This window comes from Hypomesus nipponensis, chromosome 8, assembly GCF_054491055.1.
Source record: "Hypomesus nipponensis isolate SF chromosome 8, ASM5449105v1, whole genome shotgun sequence".
NCBI lineage: Eukaryota > Metazoa > Chordata > Actinopteri > Osmeriformes > Osmeridae > Hypomesus > Hypomesus nipponensis.
This window is the reverse complement of record NC_140368.1, coordinates 16282469-16304623: the sequence shown is the minus strand read 5'-3', so window position 1 is coordinate 16304623 and position 22155 is coordinate 16282469. Positions and strand designations below refer to the sequence as shown.

At 41.4% G+C, this 22155-nt stretch overlaps 1 protein-coding gene across 1 annotated transcript; it reads left to right on the top strand.

Annotated features, from left to right (window-relative positions):
* Positions 1-2571: 2571 nt before the first annotated feature.
* Positions 2572-5165, top strand: LOC146275328 (uncharacterized). The gene is made up of 7 exons (XM_084702408.1): positions 2572-3510; positions 3815-3943; positions 4035-4088; positions 4501-4593; positions 4693-4746; positions 4820-4911; positions 5028-5165. The coding sequence occupies exons 2-7, from the start codon at positions 3904-3906 to the stop codon at positions 5070-5072; spliced, it is 378 nt and encodes a 125-aa protein (XP_084558534.1). The 5' UTR covers positions 2572-3510; positions 3815-3903; the 3' UTR covers positions 5073-5165.
* The last annotated feature ends 16990 nt before the right edge of the window (positions 5166-22155 follow it).

Below are 22155 nucleotides of genomic sequence, written 5' to 3'. Positions count from 1 at the left end.
CCGCCATGGTTTTTCTCTTATCTGTCTCTGCGCTACATCTGAACACGCCAGTTATGGGCAGTGGTTTAGTGTTACCATACGGATATATCTTTATGTTAGCTGGGCTAAGCTGTGGGCATGGTTTCAGTGTGCTGAGAACCGATTCACTAATAATGTTCACTGCTGCCCCAGAATCGATCATTGCCGCAATCTTCACACCATTGAGCCTAATGTGTGTGCGTGGTTGGACAGTGTTCTTGTTGCTACTGTTAGCAAATACATAAGCCTCGTCACTACTAGACAATTCCTGTATGGTATTATGTTTTGTTCTGGTGATGTTATACACTTTCTTATTCATTCTGTGTTGCTTACTGTTGTCCCTGTGTTTTGTATCATAGTCTTTTCCAGGTGTTCTTTGCTTTGACATGCACTGCTTGGCGAAGTGGTTTAGCTTCCCGCATGCTATACAGTTTTTTCCTTTAGCTGGACATTCTCTGTCGTGTGGATATTTTCCTCCGCAATTCCTGCACTGGAAGTTGGGCTTGGCTCTCCCGGCACTTCGGCTGGTAGCTGTTCGCCCAGTCTGATGCACTGCATTCACTGATGCAGCTACACTCTGTTCCATGCTGGCTGCTTGTTGCTCAGACAGTTCCAACGCTCTCCAGTATTCGAGAAAGTCTTCCAGGCTGTTGTCGGGCTCTCTGAGCGCTCTTCTGCGCAGCCTGGTTGACCAGCAGCTTTGGATCAACTGTGCTTTAATTTCATGTTTCAACGTTTGTAAATTCACAGTTCTTTGCTAGCATGCGAAGTCTGGTACAGTATGTGTCTAGATTCTCGCCCGGCTGTTGCACTTCTTTTCGGAACATATATACTTGATACTGGATACTTTTTCGGTGCGAAATACGTGCCTAGCTTCTGCTTGACGTCTGCAAACTTATCTTCTTTTGCTGCGAACGTGTCATAGATATCATGCACACGCTCTCCTGCCATATGGAGTAGTAATGCTTTTTGCCTAGCATCTCCGGCAATATTTACTGCTATAATATAGTTCTCAAACCTTTGTATCCATTTCCTCCAGCGTGGTCCTACTGAGGTCGCATCCGTTTCGGTATAAAAACTTGGCAGAGCCATAGTGTTCCCGAGTGACATTTTTTTTTCTTTTCTCTGTCCTTTTTTTTTTTGCAACTCGTTGTCTTCCTCAGGTTAGCGTTCTAGCTAGCCACTTGTGGTCTTCCCGCTTCGTTGAGCCAAGTCCACTATTCTTTCTTCTTTTAAGTTCTGAGTGAGTGCAACAACTTTTCTCGGTTCCGTTTCTTTATCCTCGTCGCCAATGTGATGTTCTCGTTTAGTGTTTGAAATGAACAGACGTTGGTTGAATCATTACTGTACTTTACTGTGAATATATTATATATATATATATAATTGAAGGCAGTGTGAATTTCATGGCATTTCGTTAGAATATAAAGTTGACAGTAACCTATGGTAAGTCTGCATTATGGAAGATTTCGGTTACCAAAATAACTATTAAGCTTTCTTTGCCTGGCGAGAACAACGACGGAGCTGTTCATGTTAACAGTTTATTTTATCCGATACAATGCGTTGGAAATCATACTCATATCACGAAGAAAAAAGCAACATATGTGATGAGTTCCATCTAGAATAGCCCTATATTTAGCCCTATAGCCTATTTAAAAAAAAACAAGTGAAAGGAATACTATACAGTGACAGAATACATTTCCGTTAAGTTTGCATCATGTGTCTGATTCCTATCGGACTTGTACCCCATTCTGCCCATAGATTCTGCAACTGCAATGCCTTAGCTCACACGCTCGTAACCATATAAATCTATGCTCGCGACTGGTTGTCGCAAAGTATGACGTGTACAGCTAGTTGCAAGCGTGCACAAGGTCTCGGAGCTAGGGAAAAAAAGAGCCACTGGCTGTTTATCAATCCACGTTTTTTTCCATTCTTGTGTTCTTGCGAACTCGTTTGACGTCATCTGTCATTGCCCAAGTACGGTTCCAATCCAAAGAACACAAGTCACCAAGAACGCCAAAAATACCCGGAAATGTTCTTGATCCGGCCCTTTTATCGAGGATGCATCGGATGGTGACTTGACCAGCGAGAACGCTTCTGATTCCCCAGAAGTCATTACAAGATGTCAAGCGAGGCGGACAAACCTCACAACTGTAATTTTTTACTTTTCATATTTCAGCTAAACGGTACAGCATCTGAATTAAAAGGTGACGAGAAATAGGCAGTGTAGTAGCTGAAAATGTTCTTATTTTATTGATGAAACGGCTAATTAGTAAATTTGCTCCAACTTTTCGATAACCTAGTTAACATTAGGTAGGGCCTACTGTAAGTTAGCAGGGGCTACAGAAAACTTAAAATTACAGGTAGAGGGACCATTTTTTAGCTTTGTTATCTAGTTTTTGTAGTTTGTCAGTGTTATCATATGCTGCGAGTCCAGGAAAACCCTAACCATCTCAATTCATTCTCCGCCCTTGCAAGACCATTCTCGCAAGGACGCTTGCAAGAATGTTCTTCAAAAGAATGTTCTTGCGTTCTCAGCGTTCTTCGGATTGATAAACAGCCACTGTTTAAAGCTAGACCGGAAGACACGGAAGTGGAAAGATGGTCGCGTCCAGTCTCGCGCTCTCGCTTGACTCACTGCAACACTGAGCACTTTTCATAGAAATGAATGGGGACGCCATCTTGGAAGACAAAAGTAGCTTACTCTAGTTATATTGGCTGTTTATCAATCCAAAGAACGCTGAGAATGCAAGTACATTCTTTTGAAGTACGTTCTTGCAAGCGTCCTTGTGAGAATGGTCTTGCAAGGACGCAAGGACGGAGAAATTGAGATGGTTATTCCTGGACTCGCAGCATTATGATAACACTGACTAACTACAAAAACTAGATAAGAAAGCTAAAAAATGGTCCCTCCACCTGTAATTTTACGTTTTCTGTAGCCCTAGCTAACTTACAGTACCTAATGTTAACTAGTGTCTGCACTGAGATGCTAGCTAGGTTATCGAAAAGTCGGAGCAAATTTGCAAATTTACGAGCTAATTTACATTAGCCGTTTCATCAATAAAATAAGAACATTTTCAGCGACTACACTGCCTATTTCTCGTCACATTTTTATTCAGATGCTGATTTACAAGTACCGTTTAGATGAAATATGAAAAGTAAAAAATTACAGTTGTGAGGTTTGTCCGCCTCGCTTGACATCTTGCAATGACTTCTGTGGAATCAGAAGCGTTCTCGCTGGTCAAGTCACAATCCGATGCATCCTCGATAAAAGTGTCGGATCAAGAACATTTCCGGGTATTTTTGGCGTTCTTGGTGACTTGTGTTGTTTGGATTGGAACCGTACTGGGCAATGAAAGATGACGTTAAACGAGTTCGCAAGAACACAAGAACGGAAAAAAACGTGGATTGATAAACAGCCAGTAACTCTATGAAACCTACAGGTGAAACAAACTCAGTCTATGGAAGCAACACGTCTCTGTCATTGTGAAAGATGTGAGTAGCCTACATTTTACTACACTTACTGTGCCTGTAGTTAAAAGCTGTAACGGTAATAAGCTAAACATTTACCCTGTTTTGTTTTATTTATTTTTATTGTAATTGGCACAAGGCTGTCATCATCTCATCTCATTAGCAAACACTGTGTTGACTGTCAACGATGCTAAAGCTAACATTTAGCTATTCTGTACTGCAAAACATTGTTATGTTAGACCCGTGTAACATCAATTACATTCGTGTGTATGCACAATTATCTATTGTACAACATATAAGAATGTCGTGCATCATGGGACTATTACAGTATGAAAAGAAGTCAGAATATAAAGGATTTCTTCAAAAGAAAGAAATCCAAAATAGAGCCAGAGCAGGGGCAGAGCAGTCAGTCAGAGGATGAGAGCCAGCTTGAAACAGGCTTCAGCTGTACACATAGGTATGTGAAATCCTGATGGATTCAAGTTGTTCTCATGTTTGAACTTACTCATTTGGTTTGACTGTAACATACCACTTATGTATTATTATAGAGTCACATGTGGATGGTAAAGATGAAAGACCCTCAACATCACATACACATCAGGGTATGTATGAATTTACCTTCTTTAAAACATTATGTGCATTGATTCGAACTGGGATATTTCACTTATACTACAGTGGCATATATGTCATTAAGCATGTAGACACATTTTTTAACAAGCGTGTGTAATGGGTGTGAACCTGTGAAACTCACTCCTCAGGTATGTAAGGGGCTGCCCGCTTCAAGGAATAGCTAGCTTTTCTTTGGCGTAGCTGGTAGTGGTCACGCTTGGCAAGTCAGAGGTCGTGCGTTCAAACCCAGCGAGTGGCAAACGACGCCTTGTAGTGACGGAGCGTGGCCACATCCGTTACATACCGTCACACGTGCAGACACATTTTTTAACAATACTGGTGTGAAAAGCCTAAATGTGACAATTTGACATATAAATGAACGATACAATCTCTGTATTGCTTCAGGTGTGTCCAGTGCTGACAATCCAGAGGTTCCTGCAGGCCATGCACAGGGGGATAGTGGTGTGGCAGCCCCCTTTGGCGGGCTCGGACCTATTGGTATGTCTTAACAATTCATTTTTCATATGAAGTATCATATGCTTAATATTTTAGGCACATTTTATTATCATTCTAATGACAACCAATGTGTTAATGCAGAGTCAGGCGAAGATTCCTGTGATGAAGGCCCCTTACTGTCACATATGCAGCAGGGTATGTATGCTTTACCTTTAAAAAAATAATAAAAAAATATAAATAAACTAATAAAATCTCTGTATTGCTTCAGGTGTGTCCAGTGCTGACAATCTAGAGGTTCCTGCAGGCCATCCACAAGGGGATAGTGGTGTGGCAGCCCCTTTTAGCCGGCCCGGATCTATTGTTAAGTCTTAACAATTCATTTAAAATCAAATTAATTCAATTCAAATCAATTAAGTCAAATCAGTGACCTAAATGACACTTAAAGGTTCTGATTCCCATACATTTGTCACCTACAGATATTTCACAGTCAAGAGCAGCAGGACTCACTCAACCCCGGTTAAAGATGTATCCAAAAACCATGCAAGGGGAGGAGAGGAGGTCATTCAATCCATCTTGGTACAACACGTTTTCATGGCTTGAGTACTCACTAATGAAAGACTGTGCTTACTGCTATGCATGCAGACAGTTATCTTTGCCTAGCACGTCAGAATCAGTTTTCACCTCAGAATCTGGGAATTTCTTAGAAATTCTTGAAATGATTGCTAAACACAATCCCATGGTAGCCGAAAAAATTAAAGCAAAAGGCAATGCAAAATACACAAGCAATACCATACAAAATGAAATTCTGCAGTGCTTAGCCAGTATGGTGCAGGATTCCATTGTGAAAGAAGTGAAAGAGTGAGGTATTCTCCATCATCGCTGATGAAACAAAAGATCTGCCAAAAAAGGAGCTGTCATTACTTCGATATTATTACAATGGGGCTGATCATGAAAGCTTCCTTGAATTCCAGCATGCACAAAATCTAGATGCTAAGGGGCTTAGTGACATGATCATCAAGTGCTTAGAAAGCTATGGCCTTCAGTATAAATCAAACCTTGTTGAACAAGGTTATGACGGCGCCTCAGTAATGAGTGGTAAACATTCGGGTGTGGCAGCCAGAATTAAGACGGAGGCTAAAACTGCGTTTTATGTCCACTGTAATGCGCACTCTCTAAACCTGGTCTTGGTTGACACTGTAAAGTCAGTTCCAGAGGCAGATTGTTTCTTTTCGCTGCTTGAAAAGATCCATGTATACATGTCAGGCTCTTATGTGCACCAGAAATGGCTTACTGTCCAGAAACAGATGTATGGTGGCACACCTAGAGAGTTACAAAAATTAAGTGACACAAGATGTGCATGTAGAGCAGTAGCTTGTAGAAATTTGATGGATAGATTACCAGCTGTGTTGTGAGTTCTTCAAAATAAAAGTGCAGAAAATCACAGAGACAGGTCCATTGATGCTACAGGTCTGCTTGCAAAGATTGACCTCACATTCATAAGCCTCCTTGCAACCTTCCGAAAAGTTTTTGGTGACACAAAGCTGCTTTCTGACCTGTTGCAGTCACCCTCAGTTGATTTCGCTATGGCAGCAGACATGGTGGAGTCACTTCTTGATACTTGGCATGACATAATAGAGACAGCCAAAAAGTGCAACATAGCTGTTGGGAATGAAGAAGAAAAGAGCACATAAAGTCAGTACCAAACTTGGTGGGTCGTATGTGACATGTACTATAGGCCTGCGCAAGGGTAATGCAGACTAAGATACATTCAGGCAGGGACTCCTCTATCTTTGACACCTTAGTTTCTGAAATGGAAAGAAGGTTCTCAAAAAATAACTGTTCAGTAATGAGAGGTATACAGGCCTTAAAGCAGTACATTCCTCCAGTATGACCAGCTCTCTTCTTTGGAAAAATATATGGGTGTGATAAGGAAAATCTTACTCATGAGCTTCACCAGGCTAGAAGAACTTTGCCAAGGAAAGCTGAGAGTGGGGCGGCACAGTTGGGAAACATCCTAGATTTAACAGTGTTTTTGGAACCATACCAAGAGGTGTTTGTTGAGCTCTTCAGGCTATGCAAAATAGCTCTAGCCCTCCCATTCAGCAGTGCTGCATGTGAGCGGAGTTTTTCAGCTCTAAAGCTCATAAAAACTCATTTGAGGACAATCATGCTAGACAACAGACTAAGCCATTTAAGTTTGCGAAGTATTGAGTCAAGAAGACCGAAGGCACTCAACATGGATGATTTTATAAAAGTGTTTGCAAGCAAACCCAAGAACAGGTGAATTGCACTGTTTTAACCCTCCTGTTTACCTCAGCTTAATAGTCCATGAGGCAGGGGGTTGGTCGTGCCACTTTGGAGGGACCAAGTCTCATGGTGATTTTGTTTTTGTCCCTAGTGTAGGGGTAGAAATCACCTTTTCTGTGTTATCGTGTTGGGTTCAGGAGATATGATGCAAAATACATAATTTGGTTATGGTGGAAAGTAAAATGGCCGCCATGGCTGCCACGAGACGTTTTTGTGATGGTTCAATATCTGAAAATTCATGGCCCCAAACTGTTCAAGTGTACCAAGTTTCATGTGGTTGTGAAAAAGTGAATATCATTCTCACATATCACCTGGATTATAACCCACTGCTACTGAAACGGGTTGTAACATGTTTATATTGACAACAGGGTAAGAGTGGGAACACATCAAATAATTGATAAACCTGGTAGAGAATACATTTCTTAGGAAAGTTTTTAGAGTTTTTGTATTATTTTGTGTTTCGGCTGCTAAGAAAGTAATTTACAAACTGCCCACAATAACAGAATCCAATGCAAAGTTCTGAATATTCTATCAGATACAAACTGCACAAAGTTACATTTATTCTGATAAGAAATGTTATTGTTGTTATTCATGTAGTATATCATTTTAAAGCTCTTCTTGTACTCTTTATGCTGGAACTATCCATGTGCACATCTGATGAATATGAAGTTAGATATAATGGCATTTGCAGTGGCATTCAGAATTGGCCCAATTACAGCATTAGAGGTCAATGGTCAAATTCTCTTGACCTCAGTGTCATGACAATGTGACCGATGGAAAGATTATAGTCTAAGCTTTACAATGATATATGACTTCATGGCACTGTGTGTTGGTTTCCCTCTTTTATACTGGATCTATGTGTAAAATGGCAAAAAAAGATATGAAAATTTGAATGATGGAGGGATGAAAAAAAGGAGTGATAGCACATAGAAAGCTACCATTGCTGCAATGCTATCATGCATTTCCCAACACTAGGGACCATGGTGAAAAATCACCATGAGACTTGGTCCCTCCAAAGTGGCACGGCGACCAAATTTTGGTGGTCTTGCTCATGGACTATAAGGAAGGAAGAAGGGGGTAGGAAGGACGGAATGAATAACAGAGGAAGGATAGAGGGAGGAAAGAAAGAGAGGAAGGGGGGAAGGAAGCAAGGAACTGCCAAAACAGATTGGGTCTCTTGAATGGTAATACTAGGTAAGACTAGACTAACCAACACAGTAGCACATGTAAAGTTGATCATTTGTTTGGTTAAATAATTTGTTCAAAGAGACGTATGTATTTTAAATATGTTTTCACTTTATAGGCGGAGATTGACTGTGTTTTTTAATGTGCATTGTTTTATTATGTTGACTTTGGAGTCCCAGGTTATTTTGTAGCATTATTACTGTAACAAATCAGTGTTGAAACAAGATTTGTTACAAGAGATGTAAGCTTTTTTAATGCACACATAAGCTCTCTTAAGGTCAGCTATCTCTGTTGATAAAATGTTCTACATGGTCTGTACCTCCAACCATTTACATTGTTGCACATGTAAAGTTTTGCACAGATTTGTCAAGTAAATATTTTGCCCAAAGAGTCTTATTTATTTTAATTTTGTTGGCACTTCATACAGAAAGTGCATTGTCTTTTTTTGTATGTACTGTATATCATACCTTGGAAGGTTGTTTTGAAGTTAGAATAAAGTATGGTAGTTTTCAATCACATTTGTATGTTGCCTTTTCCTGAATGTTGTGACTAGTAGATCTGTTCTTGCTTGCAGTGTTAGTAAGTGAAATAGAAATGGGTTGTGGATACAAAAATGGTAAATTAAGGCTATGCCAACACCTGGGTGTGGGTGTGTATTTTCTTGTGTGTGTGTGTGTGTGTGCATACGTGAGTGTATATGTCTGCGCAGGCGCTCCTGCTCACACTTCATGCCACCCCAGCATACGTCAGTGCCCCACTGGTGCCACCCCTATCAAAAATGTCTGGACACGCCCCTGATCTCACTAGCACACGGTCATCAACATTGACGATGAGAGGCTTGTTGTCTATAGGTTGTGACTGTCATGCTGGTGTGCTGAATGGGAACCGTTATGTGAGTGGACAGTAGCTAGAGCTAACATCAGAGCCATAATTAGGCTCTGGCTAACATTTACTAGCTTGCACTGACAACCTTCAGTTGGTAGCTAACGTCGTTAGCTAATGTAAACTACTTGCCAGTAGCTAGCTAGCTAAGGTAGCTAACGTGTTCCCATCAAAGAGTTCAAATTTATTTTCCCCTCCCAAATGCATGGAATTTTCTAAAATGATGTCTCGATTATCGATACGTTTATTTGGGAGATGACAGTAGTGATGTTAACACCATTAGCAGGGTGCTTGTATGGTGTTTTAACAGTGGCGACTAGGCTTGGACTGGGGATGAAAATGTAACCCTTACTGAAAAATGACTAAATGTACAAAACACATAAATATTATTGTTTTAGTATGTATGAGGTAAATGAAACTTCTGCTGCTCACTTGTGAACAGTGCTTGTCAGTCTGTTCACTGTTGGTCTGGCATTGCCTAGGTTTTGGGATGCAAGGATTATGGTGAAGACATCAAGGCTGGTACAATGATAGATAAATGCTCAAATCTTTATCCTAACCTCGACCAAACCTGACCTCTACCCGAACCCTTAGTCATACTTTCTGCTTCCACCTTTTATGTTCTCTAAACCTAACCCTATAGCAGAGACTCCTGTATTGAGTGGTGCTAGCTGTTATCAAGGCCTAACAGGCGTGTACATACCTGTTTACATCTAAGGTGTAAAGTCCAAGGGTACACCAGTCCTACATTGTGACATCCACAGGGTTCTTCCGTCTCTTCATTGAGGGTGGTGCTCTTGGTTGGTTTATGGTAAGGCTGCTTGGGTGATACTTACAGACAAGGACACAAGGCCAGTCCATAACAGTAATGTAACAGACATCAGTGAGGACAGATTAGGGTAAGGGATTTTTCAGTAGATATTTGCTGACCAGTTGTATTAACAGATCTGTTCCCACCATGGGAATGTGCTGCAGCCTTTGTGCTGCTAGCGGCCACGTTGGCTCTAGCCAGACATCAGATTTATCTGTATCACTGAGTGCCAAAGAATGCTTGGACAGTATGCCGTGCCATGACAGGTGGTGGTGCATTGGGGGACGTTGTGGGACTGTGGTTGCGGACAGCCAGCCGAATGATTATGCGAATGGTGTGGTGGCACAGAATGGAGGCAGTGGGAGGCAGAACCAGCAGGAGCCTTTGCTTAAGAGGAAGCAATGGAAAAACAAGAATGAAAAATTAACAGAGGACAAAGAGACGGACAGGCGGGCAAGAAAAGTCAGTAGGACTATTGACCTTGTGCTGAAGGTGCAGCAAGAAGAATACGACCAGACACAACGGCTGCTGCTGGTCGGTAAGTGGAAGTGGAGACTTACCTCAACACCCTGCACACTGGTAGACTCACCTCAACAACCTGCACACTGGTAGACTCACCTCAACACCCTGAACATTGGTAGACTCACCTCAACACACTGCACACTGGTAGACTCACCTCAACACCCTGAACACTGGTACACTCACCCCAACACCCTGCACACTGGTAGACTCACCTCAACACCCTGAACACTGGTAAACTCACCTCAACAACCTGCACACTGGTACACTCACCTCAACACCCTGAACACTGGTAGACTCAACTCAACACTAGTGTTGCTTTCGTCAACAAACCTTTATCACGTGACGAAAACGAGACGAGGCGCAACGTAAATGCTGCTCATGTGTTGATGACTATAATTAAATGTGTAATGCATTATTGTTGACAAATAAAAACGGGACTAAATGTGGTTCACAAAAACACTGCTAAAATGTCTCACTTTCGTTGACAAAAACAAGACGAGTTGAAATGTTAAAACGTTTTTAGTCTTGTTTAGTTGCGTTATTATTATTAGCCAACTCATGAGGCTGTGGTTAATGTGTCTCATTTTAACGTTAGCTTAACGTTAGCTTTAAACATTAGCCACTGAAAACGACTGAGACAAACTTGTGTGACTAGCATGTGTGTGTATATTAGTTTGTGAGTGTAAAGTGGGTTAAGATGTGTGACTAGTGTGTGTACTGTGTGTGTGTGTGTGTGTGTGTATTTGTTTGTGTGAGAGAGTGTTAAGTGGGTTCTTACTTCCTACCTGACTGACTGACTACATGTGTACTAAGCATCCCACGTTGGCCAAATACTGTAGCTAGTTTTGTCATTCACATAGCAATCACACTGAACTGAATTTGGCATCAACAACATGACTTGAATACCTTACTCTAGACCAATATTTAAACACATGGTATTGGCACTAACATGCCTCCCAAGACTACTGCTTAGATTACTTCTGTTTTGTTAAAAAGAGACAGTACAATTTTCATTGACTAAAACTGACTAAATGTCATCAGTTTTCGTTGACTTAAACTAGACGAAAATAGTAATGGATAACAGTGTTTCCCCTAGGATTTTGTTTAGCAGTTGGGGCAGGTCTGTCTATGTAATAGTCTAATAACAAATGTAATATTGCATATATTTTTATCCTATTTTCCGTGAAGCAATACAGTTAGGCTACTTAAAGTATGTTCTAAATGGCAGAAATATACTGCCAATTAATAATTGATGTAACAACTCATTGTAAATGGTCAGTAGCGTAGCCTATTGATCAAGGTACTCGAAAGCATGTACACTGTTGGCTTCATTTGATCTTGATAGGCTAAGCATTCTTTAGCAAATAATAACAATATTCCCACTATTAATTAAAACTATTTCAGCATAATAATGCACCTAAAATACAAACGTGAGCAAGGGCAGCAATCGCTATCGAATCAACAGGCATGCAAATTATGCTAGCAGGGGAACAATACAAACAACGAAAATCACTAACTTAAATTTGCAGTAACTGTAGACTAATACAATAACAGGCTTTAATGAACTGAAAACATAAGTTATACGACTTACAGTTCTCAAAGACGCACACACGCAATCTCAACTGCGCTGTGAAGCGTGTGTCCTTCCTATTCTCCGACATGCACTCTAACAATCACTGCTGATAGACGGCCTAAAATCTTGTACAGCCCTATTTCTGATACCGTGGCGGCAGAAATTTAGCCGTGGCGGGCCGTCACGACAAAATCAACATAGGGGAAACACTGGTTCAAGTTCAAGTCTTTTATTTGTCAGGTACACAGAACAACACAAGGTTAGACTGGGCACTGAAATTCTTAAGGCAAGACAACGCAAGCACCTGGCATAACATAACATATAAGTACACAGGACATAATTTACATCTATGCTGAGCTTAAATAAGTGAAACTTCCTAAATATACAGAACAATAAATAATCGACTATACTAACCCTAATACTAAAACTTCCTAAATTACAGATAACAATAAATAGTACACTATACTAACCCTAAATGCACAAAAAACCTGTTTCAACCCTATAACCTATTCTAACCTAAGTGGAGTACAGTGCAATAGTGCAAATTTGCAGATCATTGACTATGTCAATGACCATACAGGAGTCTGGTGGCGAGGCACAGTGAGGTACAGTAGTGCAATGTAAGCGTAGAGCAACCAGTAGCTGAAAGTGACAGTGTATAAGTGACTAGTGTGCAGTACATAAATGGCCATATCAGTGTCCATTCAGAAGCCTGATGGCCCTTGGGTAGAAACTGTTGTCCAGTCTGCGTGTGTGCGACCGAATGCTGCGGTAACGCCTGCCAGAAGAAGGCAACGGTGTAAAGAGACTGAAGGATGGGTGGGAACAGTCTCTTAGAATCCTGCCGGCTTTCCTTAGGCACCGTGTGTTGTAGGTGTCCTGTAGGGCTGGGAGCTTCCTGCCGAAGATGAACTCAGCAGAACGGACCACACTTCGTAGGGCCTTGCGGTCCCGGTCTGTGCAGCTCCCATACCACAATGTAATACAACCAGTCAGAATGCTCTCAATAGTGCATCTGTAGAAGTTAGTGAGGACAAACATCTTCAGTCTCCTCAGGAAGAAGAGGCGCTTACGGGCCGCTTTGACCACCTTGTCAGTGTGAACAGACCAGGTGAGGTCGTTGCTGATGTTCACCCCGAGGCACTTGAAGCAGCTGACCTTCTCCACTTCCGATCCATTGATGAGTAGGGGTGCATGCTCCTCCTCCTGCCGCCTCCTATAGTCCACAATCATCTCCTTGGTCTTGCTGATGTTAAGAGAGAGGTTATTGTCCTGACACCGTGATGTCAGGGTGTCAACCTCCTATCTGTAGGCTAACTCGTCACTGTCAGAGATGAGGCCCACGACGGTTGTGTCGTCAGCAAACTTAACAAGGAGGTTGGAGCTGTGCGTTGCCGCACAGTCGTGAGTGAACAAGGAGAACAGGAGAGGGCTGAGCACACAGCCCTGGGGGGTGCCTGTGTTGGTGTTCAGTACGGATGAGGTGCGTTCACCGATTCTCACTCCCCGTGGCCTCCCCGTCAGGAGGTGGAAGATCCACTTGCAGAGGGAGGCGCTTAGTCCCAGGTCCACAAGCTTGGAGACCAGTCTGGAGGGGATGATGGTGTTGAATGCAGAGCTGGATAAGTCTGACTAAAATAAGACAAAAATACTCAGACTTTTAGTTGACTGAAACTTGACTAGACAATAAAGAGTCTGAACGTGACTAAAACTAATAAAAACTCAAATGTGAGCTTGACACAAAGACTAAACTAAAACTACAATTAAAAAAGGCCGCCAAAAACAACACTACTCAACACCCTGAACACTGGTAGAATCACCTCAACACCCTGAACACTGGTAGACTCACCTCAACACCCTGCACACTGGTAGACTCACCTCAACACCCTGAACACTGGTAGACTCACCTCAACACCCTGAACACTGGTAGACAACTGAATACAACTGAACCCAACGATGCAACGGCCATCAGTTCCATTACCAACTGCCTGTTGGCAATAAACAAATGGATGAATGATAACTTTCTTAAATTAAATGAAGACAAAACCGAAATCCTACTATGTGGCCCTAAATCTAAAAGATACATGCTTACTAAGAATCTAGGAGGCTTAACCCCCTGTCTTAAACCAGAGGTGACGAGTCTCAGCGTAATCCTGGATTCAGATTTGAATTTCAACTCTCACATTATTGAAGTGACCAAAACAGCTTTCTTTCACCTGAGGAAAATAGCAAAGGTACGACCAATAATAAACCAAAATGATGCAGAGAAGTTAATTTATGCTTTTATATCCAGCCGGCTGGACTAGTGTAATGCACTTTTGCTAGATTATTAACCAAAACTAAAAGGAGAGAACACATTAGTCCTGTCCTAGCTACTTTACACTGACTCTCTGTTACCTTCAGAATTGACTTTAAGGTCCTTTTCCTCAAATACTCTACACAAACAAGGACCTAGCTACATTGCTAACTCCCTTATGAACTACACACCAGCTAGAACACTGTGATCATCGAATGCAGGCCTATTAGAGGTCACCACAAGATTGGTGATTCGGCCTTTGTCAATTACGCCCCAAAACTATAACACTGAACTGAATTTGCCATCAACAACATGACTTGAATACCTTACTCTAGACCAATATTTAAACAAATGGTATTGGCACTAACATGCCTCCCAAGACTACTGCTTAGATTACTTCTGTTTTGTTAAAAAGAGACAATACAATTTTCATTGACTAAAACTGACTAAATGTCATCAGTTTTCGTTGACTAAAACTAGACGAAAATAGTCGTGGATAAGTCTGACTAAAATAAGACAAAAATGCTCAGACTTTTAGTTGACTGAAACTTGACTAGACAATAAAGAGTCTGAACGTGACTAAAACTAATAAAAACTAAAATGTCAGCTTGACACAAAGACTAGACTAAAACTACAATTAAAACAGGCTACCAAAAACAACACTACTCAACACCCTGAACACTGGTAGACTCACCTCAACAACCTGCACACTGGTGGACTCACCTCAACATCCTGCACACTGGTAAACTCACCTCAACCTTGTCCATATTAGGAGCAGACCGGTATTCGGGCAGGGGTTAATCAATGTGGGTGGTTCACTGTGGAGATTAATTCAGTACAGAGAGCGTTAGTGGCATTGGTCTCACATCTGGCGTTACTTTTGACTACATGACAGCTTTCTGTATCTGAAACTTTCAGATTTACACAAAGCAAAGCAACGTGTAATATAGGCCTCAGTAATGCACACTGGTTATTAGAGTAACATGCAAAGTTCCAGTTTCACATGAAAGAATTCTAGGAGATATTAATAATAGAATACTAATGTCAATATAATTGGGTAAAAGATTGTACCTTCCCTTCTTCAAGGATTCAGAACTGTATAGTTGGGGAGAAGCCACCTGCAGCATGGGCTCTACAATTTGCACCACTCTGGCCACTATCACAACAAGTATTTTCCTGCAATCCAATGGGCACAGCAAGGTGCTAATCATCAGCCGTGAAGTCAGAAACTTCTCTAACAATCCCTCAGTGATGTTATGTGACAGAGCCTGCACACCCTCATCCCTCCCATTAGAGGGAGACTAAGGCCACACACTGGACAGAAAGAGTCACTGGTCATAGCAATGTGTCCACTCTCATTAAATAAGCTTCAAACTTGTATAATCTAGTAAATACATGTGACATGAAAAACATAAAAGCAACAAACTTATTAAATATTTTTAAGGAATGTTCCCTCTGAATGACAGGAGAGACCTACCTTCTCACCATGATAATGGGGGTGGGGGGACTGGATAAACTCTGCCAACACCAGACATGGTGATTGGAACATGTGATGCCCAAGGTCCTGGCCCAGGCAGAGATCACAGCCTCTAGCAGTCTCTACAATAAATAAGGTCAGAAAGAGGCCACCTCTAACAGGCTCACAGTGAGGCCAGTAGGAGTGCATTTGCATCCTGCAGACACACTCCGGACAGGGAACTAGAGGAACTGCATTTGCATCTTGTTTCCATGTTTTACACTGAGAAGCTTTCATTTTTCGTGGTCTGGTGGGCAAAGACAGAAAGCAATGACACACAGACAGACTGAGAGGCACACAGACAGATTGACCGAAAGCATGGACAGATTGACAGATGGGCAAACAGGCATAGACAGGTGTTGACACACAGACGAGAGACAGATCGTTAGACAGACGAGCAGACAGACGGGCAGACAGACAAAAAGCATAGACATAAAGACAGATGGAAAGACAGGCAGATTAATGGGCCGACAGACTGAGACAGACAGATGGATAGAAAGACAGACAGAAAGCGTAGCCATAACGACATAGACAGAAAAACAGACAGATGGGCAAACAGACAGACAGAAAGAGATAGACAGACAGAAAGCAAAGACAGACAGAATGAGGGACAAACAGATGGGCAGACAGACAGAGAGACAGAGAACAAACGTAACAGACATAAACAGACAGCGTAATAGACATAAAAACAGACAGATGGGCTCATAGACTGACAGAAAGCATGGACAGACAGATGGGCAGACAGACAGGTAGATGAACAGAAAGTGTAGACAGGCAGACAAGAGCGGTGGCTGAGCGGTTAGGGAATCGGGCTACCAATCAGAAGGTTGCCGGTTCGATGACATGACAAATGACATTGTGTCCCTGGGCAAGGCACTTCACCCTACTTGCCTAAGGGGAATGTCCCTGTACTTACTGTAAGTCGCTCTGGATAAGTGCATCTGCTTAAAAATGACTAAATGTAAAGATTAAAGATTTGCTTTCAGCAACAGATAGATGCAGGACTCCACAGGGCATTTGGATGTTTGGAGACTGCTTATTCCAACAGTTGCATGACATGGATGTGATGCAAATGTATTAACTAATTTGCATGTATTCCCATACCAAGTATGCATGTATTCCCATACCAAGGTTGGTATTACCATACCAAGGTTGCAGCTCGGGATCCAACTGTGCCAGAATCTTTGGAATTGGAATCTGACAAGATAGGACTGTGTACAATCTAAAAACTTGTGGATTGTATATTTATATTAAAGGCAGGATGGGTAACGTTTGCAAACCCAGCCATTTTTGTTAGAGATTGAAAGGATTCAAACCAAAATATCCCACCCCTCTAAAAGCCACTCCTCCTACATTTATACCTATTTAATCTCCCAAATACCGAAAAATCCACCCGTTGCATTCTTATTTTTGACGGTACATTAATTTTTTGGGAAATATTTGAGACAATTTTAGAAAAATTCCATGCATTTTTTTGGAAGGGAAGATAAATTTGAACTCTTTGATGTGAAAACGTTAGCTACCTTAGCTAGCTAGCTACTGGCAAGTAGCTTACATTAGCTAACAACGTTACCAACTGAAGGTTGTCCGTACAAGCTAGTAAATGGTAGCCAGAGCCTCATTATGGCTCTGATGTTGGCTCTAGCTACCGTACACTCACATAACGGTTCCCATTCAGCACACCAGCATGACAGTCACAACCTATAGACAACGAGCCTCTCATCGTCAAATAAAAATCCCAGGGTATTTACTTTTTTATATTTGCGAACTCAAGTACAGTAGACACTTTGAAGGTGTAACTAGTACTGGTGCAAGTTCAGGAATGTATGCCGCACATGACGTGGAATATGAGGTGCTGCAAGATGATGTCATTAGAAATATCACAGTACCTGCAATTGTGCTGCGCGGCAGTTGTGTATACTATAAGTTTGTTGAGGTATACCAGTAGTCATGGCATGTTTGTTATTTGACAGATTTGTAACTGTATTTCCAAGCTACAGGCATTGAAGTATTTTCCTAGCAATGCTTTATTTGGTAGTGGTTCTCATGTTGACTGTAAGCTGTTTTAGGAAAAGTGATAGTACTAGTACACAGGACTCGACATTAACTTTTTGAGGCACTTGTCCTTTGGACAAGTACATTAACGTTTCACTTGTCCATACACACAGGTCACTTGTCCGGGTAAAGATTTATCTTTTTTTTAATAATAATTGTGTTGACGTTTCTAGTTAGCTAGCGTCGGCAGTGATGTACCTAGCAAGCGTTAGCAGCATTTGTATTGGTTAAATGTACATAGTTAAATATCAGCTAATATTCAACTGTTAAGTAGGCTATACACCAGTGGCGATTTAAGACCCTTTTTAGGGGTGCTCAAGCACCCCTAATATATATATATATATGTTATTCTTTATTATCATTTGATGCTGGTAGTTCATGAAGAAAGGGAAATCCTTAGTTTTTTCATTCATTCAATATTTTGCATAGTAATACATGAATCTATTAATTGTTATCAAGTGAAATTAGGGATTAAATTAGCAAGAGGGTTTAGCACTTTGGCAAGGCACTGTATTCATGTCACATTCTAATTGGGGGCTGAGCACCCCTAGAGGTCTGATCCTAGAATGGCCCCTGCCCACACGCTCTCACGCCAAACCTTGTACTTCTCACGCTGAGAAGGCAGCCAACCAAGTAGTCCTGCTAACAATGTAAACAGTAATGGACGCGAACACCTGTGAAAGCTTGTCTCGGGCTATTTCTCTTATTTCAGATACAGTATAAGTTTAGATAGCTTGCAAATACTGAGGATAGCCTACCGAAATAGAGTTAGCCAATGTCGTAGCGATGTTAGCTAACGTTAGTTTGCTAGCTGTATAACATTTCACTGGGTCTTACAGCGTTGCTTGATTTACTGACTTTATTATGAAATGTTATGTTCTACTAGCCATTTGCCTACTTGAGCAAGTCACAGTTTTTTAAAGCCCTGATAGTATAACTGAGATGACACAGTAAATACTTCCTCTTTCAAGTAATAAGCCCCCGTTCAAGTGTTTAGCATTAAATTCGCTGCAGGTCTGTAGAGATCTTGGGACAAAGCCACTTATTTTGTGTTTTGCATATGCAGAATTCGGTCAAATAAAATCGGTCAAATAGATGTAATGATTGGAACATAACGTGAAGTAACATAGCATTTTATTTTGTTTGAGTTTTAACTTGTCCAGTGGGACAAGTAAAGTTCTCTTCTACTTTCCCTACAAAAAATCCACTTGTCCCGGACAAGCGGACAAGCCTTAATGTCGAGCCCTGGTACATGTATGTTTGTAACTAGACAGCCTCTTTTTTTAACTTTGTAATAACTATGTATTTCCAGTGGTTTTCATGTTATGTTGCAGTCATGTTGACAGTAAGTTTGAGGAAAGGTTCTACAATATATTTGTAACCAGACAGCCTCTTTTTTGAAATTTTCTAACAATGGTTATGTATTTCTAAACTACAAGTGTTGAAGTTTTTTCCTAGCAATGGTATATTTGCTGTCCATTTCTATTCCTGATTGCAAGTGACAGAAAAAGATGCGCATTTACACTGGTAGGAACACATTTTGATAGCATATGGACACAGTTTGCGTTGAGGATTTGTCCAGGGGGTACTTTTATTCCAGGGGGTACTTTTATTTGGGTGATAAGAGTATCCCCTCCCAATTTCTGAACCTGATACAGTTGGCAGACAGGGGGTGTCCTTTCATGGTTCAGCTGAACGATCTTGAATATAATTGTATTTGCTTGTTTGTTATACAACAGGAGAGGATTATAAGACTGCGATTCGATGTGCTTTAATTCCCTGATGAATACCTAAGTTAACGTTAGCTACCGTTTCCCATCGGGATGCTAACATATTTTAATTTAACAACATTCTTAGCCCTTACATCGCTTATGTTACACACTTACCCCTTTTCCACCAATGACAGCCTAAGAACCGTGTCCGAACCAGGGAAAGTGGTTCTTAACTAGCACCACAACAGAGCTGGGCTAAAGTAGAAGCCAAGTGAGAACCGCTTGCGTCAGGGGCGTGGTTGCCATCACCAACAAGACGAACAGAATCCTTTGACCACCATTGCTGTACATTTTTACAATTCATATTTCAGCTAAACGGTACATGTAAATCAGCATCTGAATTAAAATGTGACGAGAAGTGGGCAGTGTAGTTGCTGAAAATGTGCTTATTTTATTGATGAAACGGCAAATTTGGAAATTTGCTCCCCCGACTTTTTGATAACCTAGCTAGCATTGCAGTGCAGACACTAGTTGCTGCATTTTATCGTAATCCTACCAAATGAGTGAAATGACAAACAACATTGTTTAGTTTGCTTTGAACTTTTAAGTATGAGCCTATATTTAACACACATAATACACAAGCACAGCAAATACAGCAAAAGTGTATAAAATTTGGCGCTGATAATGCCAATGTTGTCATACTGCTGCGAGTCCAGGGTATTGCGCAATAGCCAAGAAAATTTGCATCTCAACCTTGCATTCTTCTGATTGATAAACAGCCTTTAGATGGGCTCTGCTTTGTGTTTGGTGCAACCGCGCTAGCGTTGCTAGGAAAGATGAGACGTATAAAGTGACGTAATGACGTGGCTCTGTGGTGGCTCTCTAGCCTGTGGAAAAGCAAACCAGTTCATAGAAGGCTCGCAAATTGTACCAGCTCCAAACCGGCTCTAACACCAGCTCCGAACTAGCTCCCGGTTCACTTTAGTGGAAAGGGGGTATGAGTGGACGTGCACTCAGAACAGACCATATGCTTTTTGGCACTGAAATAAAGACAAATCATTGAAATTGTATTTGGTCTTCTTCATTGCCTACAAATAGAATTCCAAATATAGCTGCAAGCAGCAATGGAGGGGCCAAGCAGTCCAGAGCAGGACATGGTCTCCATAGCACTTGCGCAACAATTAAGTCACAGCAACCTGTTGCACTTATGCAACACACCAAGTTTGGTTGAAATGTCTGTTTGCGTTCAAGAGTACTGAGTGTTCAAAGTTTTTTTTTCCTGGTATAACACCACAGGCCTCCACTGCTCCTCGTGGGAAGAATGGAATCCAAATTTGGTGACAATCGCACAAATGGTTACTGAGTTACGCTCTCACGTGTCTTTTGCGGCTTCGCAGCCGCCTTTAATCGGCTCTGCCGAATAAACCGTTTTGAAAAGGGAAAGTCCAAGATCATCTGTGCCCAATTTGGTAAACCTTGGACAAAAATTGAGGAGTGCAAAAGGTTTTTACACTTTTCCATGAAATCCAAAATGGCGGCCGCGTCAATTCAGTTATTATGAAAAGTTATCAATGGTCAGACTTGATATCTCAATATCTCACAAGATATCATGAGACAAAGAAATTACTTTATTAAGGTAAACACTTCAACAGTTATTAGCCAAAACACGTTTATGCTTCCAGCCACGCCCCCTTTTACTGACATGACACCATTTTTGGAGGACATACTCGTTTGGTGTTGATTTCTCAAAGAGTAGCTGAGATATGATCCAACTTCCTGTTTGGTTGCTTTGTTGCCGATTTTGATTGGCTGTACCGGACAAACGGTTCTGAAAATCAAAAATCTTTGGAAAAATTCTGTGAGGGTTGCTCTGACGATGATGTGTGCCAATTCTGGGGAAGATTGGAAAAGAATTGTAGGAGGAGTAGGCTTTCAAAGGTTTTTGATAAAACCGGAAATAGCAGAAAATCTATATAACCGGAAATTGACGCAATGGTGTGCGTTGAACTCGTCTCGATCCAGGGAATCCAACGGTACCTCATTTTTGAAAATCGGTCATACGGTTCAAAAGTTACGTGTGTAAACACAAGTCCAACTTTGACCAGTTGGTGGCGCTAGAGTGCTCCAATGAGAGACATGAAAGTTGGTGAATATAAAGAGGGGACTGTGCTTAATGCGTGTGCCAAATTTCACAACTTTTCACCAGATGGTTCTAGGGGCTTCCATAGACTCCAATGGGAGAAAAAGATTAATAAATATACCTGCAAGCTGCAGCAATGAGGTGGCCAAGCAGTCAAATGACCCATAAAAAAAAATCCTCAGAACAGGGTTCCGAGTGCATGCAGCAAGTTTGGTGTGAATCCGTCAAAGATTTGCTGAGTTAAGACCCAACTTCCTGTTTGCTGGCTTAATGGCACATTTTGACTGCCTGTACCGGGCAAACGGTTCTGAAAATCAAAAAATCATGTGAAGCCCTTTGTGAAGCCCAACTTCCTGTTTGGTTGCTTTGTTGACGATTTTGATTGGCTGTACCGGACAAACGGTTTTGAAAATCAAATATCCTTTGATAAATTCTGTGAGGGTTGGTTTGATGATGATGTGTACCAATTCTGGGGAAGATTGGAAAAAAATTGAAGGAGGAGAAGCACATTTTTTTTCACAAAATTCAAAATGGCCGAAATTCTATATAACCGGAAATTGACGTCATAGGGTGATCCAGGGAATCTTGATCCAGGGAATCCAACG